The sequence below is a fragment of the Fulmarus glacialis genome, unplaced genomic scaffold (genome assembly GCF_000690835.1).
Source record: "Fulmarus glacialis isolate BGI_N327 unplaced genomic scaffold, ASM69083v1 scaffold22803, whole genome shotgun sequence".
NCBI classification, from domain to species: domain Eukaryota; kingdom Metazoa; phylum Chordata; class Aves; order Procellariiformes; family Procellariidae; genus Fulmarus; species Fulmarus glacialis.
In genome coordinates this window covers 1-5,298 of record NW_009205159.1, presented here as the reverse complement: position 1 = coordinate 5,298, position 5,298 = coordinate 1, and the positions used below count along the sequence as shown (strand labels likewise).

Genomic DNA, 5,298 nt, shown 5'->3' with positions numbered 1-5,298 from the left:
CTGATGTTGTACGTTCCCGGGCCCAGCCTTTCCTGTTGCGAGAGGAGAGAAGACAGGGCTGAGCAGCGCTGCCTGCACCATCGCCCCCAGCAAATGTGCACGGAGGGCGGATGAAACCCAGCTCTTACCTGGCGTTTGTGCCTCTTCATTATCTCCTTGAACTGGAAATGGGGCAGCTGATTAAGCCGGGAGCCCTTCTCTGCCCTGGCCCAGCCAGAGGCTGATGCTTTCCCCTGCAACGCAGAGCCGGAGCAATACCATCAGCAGCGCCGGGACTGGAGCACGAGGCCGAGCCCATGCCCACCCAGCTGCAGCTCCGCAGCCGGGTGAAGAGGGGCGATTAGGAGAGATGGACATGGGGATCTGCTGCTCCACATCCCACTCCTCTGTGCTCTGTGTTTGCTGAGCACTGGAAAGGTGCCAGCGAGCTACGGCGTAGGCAGCCCACGTCCCACACTTCCACCCTGGGGTGCTCCCAACCTGAGCTGGGTGTCCCGGACCGTCATGTGCAAAAAGTCCCTGTGCAAGAAGCTGCTTGCCAGCCAGCACAGACAATCTGGGAGGTGAGAAGAGCTACGCTGGTAAGGGCTTTTTTAGGCGAGCCCGGCCGGTGGCCTCACCTGGCTGCCCATGCTCCCAGGGAGCGCCTGCAGCCCCATGCTGGCAGCTCTGGTCCCCGAGGGCTGTGGGGATGGTGGCAGTCCTTGCCATGGCAGCCATCACCGTGGCACCCAGCATCCCAGTTCCCCGGGGAATGTCCCCTTCCAGGAGCAGACAGGGCTGGCAGGCAGCAGGGCCGAGGCAGGGATCCTGGTTGTAACGGAGGCTCCTAGCCTGCCTAAAGCAACATATTCGGGGCTTGATCCAACCGTTTACCAGGCTTTCAGAGGGACAAATTATCTCTAAGCTGCTAAAAAATACATTCTTAAAGCAACAACCCAACCTGCCAATCCATTTGGGGCAATAAAAAGATGCTCTTGGTGCTCGTGTCCTCTGTGGCGCTGTATTTGCTGCATCTGTGAGCACTGGCGGGTCTGGGCAAGGCGACCCGCATCCATCATCTTCGCAAGGGAGGCTCACCAGCCCCCTTAATGCCCGTGGCGTTTTGGACAAGAGCAAGCCAGGCCTGGGGAAGCCGGTTCCCTGGCGCTGGGCTGCTGTTTGGTGCAGAAAGCGGGGTTTGCTGCCCAGTCCCAGCTGTGCCACCCACTCCCATTGCAGGCTGGATGAGATCCTGCTGAGCCAGGGCACCGAGGAGCAGAAGAGGCTGCCCGCCTCTGACGGGATCCTGGCGCTGCTCTGAGAAGTCACCAAGTCCTCCAATGCTCACTACAGAGGTAGGAGAAATTGATTATTTCAGCAGGCGGGGGACCCCAAACCCATCTGTGTAAAACCCACCTCTGGTCCTTACGCACGCGTAACTCGTGGTGTAATGCATCCAGCACTGATGGATGCTGTGTGTACCTACATCCAAGGTAGCCCTGAACCTCAGGTGATGATATACATTCTTCTGATTGATTTAATTACGGTATTTTTATCAGTGTTGTTTATTTTCAAAAGCGTTGTTTGCTCAGGAGGAGCTGTCTGAAAGCACCCTAGGGTTACCCGGGAGCACCTGCACCTTGGGTAGCTGCCAAGGTGCAGGGGACGTCCGGTAATTTTATATCCCCCAGTAACTTCCCAAGGGGCGAATCTAAGACAAGCCCTGCAACTACCGCTTCACTGGGCATAAAAACATTGTCCTGCAGTTGTGTGCAGTTACAGTAACTTCACTGGAGGGAATGAAAGTACTCGGGAAAGTTAGTCAGCCAGGCGTGTGAGCCAGCGCTGTGGGCTCACGGACCCTGCAAGCTGTGTAAGAGCATGTCCAGGGTCAGTCGGGATGTGCCGCCTCTCTGTGCCGAGACCCCAAGCCCAAACTGCAAATCCTGCGCAGGATGGAGAGAGGTTCGGCTGCTGAATGACTTGGCCTTTCACCTGCCCTGACTTCTCTTCCCTAGCCCTGGCCTGGTGCTATCTGGGGATGCTGCTGGAAAGGAAAGAAACGTTTTCCACCTCCCCAACGGGGATCCAGGACTGTGGCTTCTCTGAGACTGACCCCCTTGATTGCTTTGGCAAGGTGCTATACCCAGCGCTGCTGCGCCGGGGACCGATTCGAGGCAGCTGCCATTGCCTGCTTGGTCCTTCATTCATCTTCCCCCCATCCTCAGCATTTTTCCTCCTAGAAATCCCCCAGGGCACAGAGGGGAGGCCCCAGATGGGAGCCGAGACCCTCGGTCCTGCCATGTACAGAGCGCACCACTCCCAGGCCGCCTGTTTGGCCCCAATGGCATAAATCAGCCCTGGCAAAGCAGCAGGCGAGCAGTTTGGTGAAAGGCTGCAGGGACAGCAGTACCTTTATTAAATTCCCCCAGCACAGCTGGAAAAAATAAGGAGCACAGACATGCTTTCAGGCACATAACCCCCGAGCGTAGCCCCGCATTCAGTCCTGTCTGCTGATTTAGTAAGAGGTATCAGCTTTACCCGCAGACCGCGTCTTTTGTACAACCTTAAACCCTCCTGGTTAAAACACCGCCTCGGCGAATCAGTCCAAGATGGTTTTGTCCCTTTGATCAGCACAGCAGGCAATAAGTCACTGACAGAAATGTGTTTCACTTCTGTGGCTCAAACAGGCGATAGAAATGGTGAAAGACAACCCTCCCTTCCCGGTGAAAATCTTCCACTTCCTGGGCAAGCAGGAGATGGCCAAAGGGATATGCAACACCGCACTGGATGTCCTGTGGGACCCGCAGCTCAACTGGCAGGTTTACTGCGCCCGGGTGCAGGTGAGTCCTCGCTGGGGCCAGCACAGCGTGCTGGGTGTCCAAGGGGTGGGCAGGTCCCCTTCCTGCAGGGACCTGTCCTGCTCCTCCAGCCTCCAAGACAGCCACGGCGCTTCTCCCAGACAGCGTTTGCATTGCTCGTTTAATTGTGGTGAGAAACACGTAAGGAGAAGCAATTGCCTGACAAAACCAGTGAAGGCTGGCCTGGGAATGAAGTTGGTACCTGGCAGCCAGGAAATCTGGGCCAGATCCTGGCTCTGGCACTGAGCTGCTGAGGGACTTCCCCACGTCCCTCTGGACAACGTTTCACAGGATACTGAGTCACCTCGCAGAACTGGCTCGACTATTTAATGACTTTAATGCTCCTAAATCACTCAGGGGCATCAAAAATGTGCTCTTTAATCCCTTGATTTTGCCCATTTCCAGACCCCTGTAACAGGAGTGCGCATTAGTGAGTATTTCCCATTATAGAAGAATCACGAAGATTTCTTCAAATCCCATTTTTAAATAAAATAAGGACTCATTCTCACTTCCTTATATTTAAGCAGGATTATTTAACTCCTCATAAAATGAGGCTCAGTGAAGTGAAATCTCCTCCTCTAGTGGAGTAATTTAATATATGCTTACAACTGCTCTTCACAGATGTTTAAATTCCTTTGAGCTAGAGGCAGGAGGCTGAAAAGTGCAGTGTGGAGGTGGTCAGGTGGTCACTGGGTGCCGCGTGTGTCTGGCTGCCAGGTTTGACTGGAGAAAGCTGAAATGACGTTAAGAAAAAGGCTTTTGATTTCTCAGCCCTTCTTCAGGCGCACTCCTATGGCCAAGTGGTTCAACCTCTGAACATGTTAGGGCATGTCTGAGCCTGGAAGGGGGAGCGGATGGGCTAGTTGCTTTCGAGGACCCCATGATCACCAGGAACCAAATTTACAGCCAAGGTCAACAGGGTGAGCAGCATCTCAGGGGCTTGCACCACCTTTCCTGGTACTGCTAACCATGGGGTCATGCTTTGGACACTGAGGTGCTGGTGCCAGGCAAGCTGGCCTGGCTCTCCGGCGTGGTTTGGCAGGGCCAAGGAGCTGACCTGATGCGTGCTAGTGGTTTGTACTCGCATCATTTCATCATCCATCCTGCAACTGGGCACTCAAGCCAAGCTGATGAGTTTCCTCTGGTCTCCAGACCCACACGAAGACGTGTCTACAAGATCTGGAACACGCCAAGATGGGACAGAGCCCAGTGCCTAACAGAAGGAAGCTCATGCATGCTAAAAATCACCTCGAAAGAGTCCTCAAGGTGGTTCGTGCCTGAGGACAAACCTGGACATAGGCCAGGTGAGGATGGGCACATCATACCCCTGAGATCCCGGGGAGCTCCCTGCAGTGTCCCCAGGTTTTCATTAACTCTCAGCCCAAAGTTAGACCACAAAGACTGAGGGGCCTGGCCCTGGGCTGCCTCTCCCTCCTGTTGGGCTCGGTTCCAGTTAGGTGGGAGGGAGATGGCGAGATGCAGCAGGGCGGAAAGCAGGAACAGAGGACAGAGGGATTGCTATGGTTAACGTCAGCCTTAGCTGGGAGGGAATTCAGAGGGCTTACGGGAGTGAAGAGCCACCCGGAGCCAAGCAGTGGGAGACATTAGACACAAGGGTGGGAGCAGGACTCCAGCCCCGCCTGTACACTACAGACACGGTGCCGAGAGCAGGTCAGCCACACTCTGTTACTCCTCTGCCCAGAGCCTGATGGGGAGTGTCATCCTCGGAGGCAGCCGTTGGTCTCTCTTTTCTCCTGACAGCCCCATTTTGTGCTGCCCCCCATTCTATTTACTATTTTTGACAATGACATGAGCAGCGACATCATGCAACAACTGTTCCTGGCGGATGACACTCCAGGATAAAGCCATGGAGTTTGACCTGGGCGATACCATACCCGAACTGCAGCTCTTCAGGGGCAAATGCCTGTGGCTTAAAAGCCAGGAAACGCTCACGTGCTTCAAGCGGGCCATCGAACTGGATGACGCGGGCTCCACTGAGAGCTTGTGGTGCCTCCTGGAGCCACTGCTCGTGCTCTTTGGTCAGAAGAAGCTGAAGACGGAAACGCTGGTGCAGGAGGTGGAGCAGCGGGTTACGAAAGCCGAGGAGAAACCTTCAGCGCCCACAGCAGGAGCTGAGGGTGGTCTGCCGCAACCGCACGCTGGAGGTGATCCAGCTCTCCGAAGCCACGATGGCCCGGGGAAGGATGGCGCTGGTAAAGCTGCTGTTTGAGACGATGAAGGTCGATTCTGCCAAGGGCAGGAGGGAGGAGCGGTCACTGTCCCTCTGATCGTCAGGGGTGGCAGCAGGTCCCGCAGGGTGGCTGTCAGGACCTTCTTAGTTTTCTAAAACCTTGTTAATTAAAAAAGCAATAGACAAATCCCTTGTGGTTAGCCCTGTTGCTGCCCCGCTGTCCCCGGCACTAGTGGCCATCCACCGCCACGCCCTGCGGGCGTC

General features: G+C 55.5%; 2 protein-coding genes across 2 annotated transcripts in view; one reads left to right on the top strand and one right to left on the bottom strand.

The window, feature by feature from the left end:
- LOC104074981 (chromosome unknown open reading frame, human C1orf177) overlaps nucleotides 1-506 on the bottom strand; it is a 6,413-nt gene extending 5,907 nt beyond the window's left edge. The window contains exons 1-3 of the mRNA XM_009575299.1: nucleotides 501-506; nucleotides 129-233; nucleotides 3-32 (exon numbers count right to left, since the gene is read on the bottom strand). Of these exons, the coding sequence (XP_009573594.1) occupies nucleotides 3-32; nucleotides 129-233; nucleotides 501-506 (141 nt within the window). The remainder of the gene's footprint in view (nucleotides 1-2; nucleotides 33-128; nucleotides 234-500) is intronic.
- TTC22 (tetratricopeptide repeat domain 22) lies at nucleotides 505-5,131 on the top strand. The gene is given in 6 exon segments (XM_009575298.1): nucleotides 505-563; nucleotides 1,222-1,337; nucleotides 2,001-2,119; nucleotides 2,673-2,825; nucleotides 4,702-4,952; nucleotides 4,954-5,131. Coding segments are annotated over 6 exon segments (876 nt in total).
- Nucleotides 5,132-5,298: the final 167 nt, after the last annotated feature.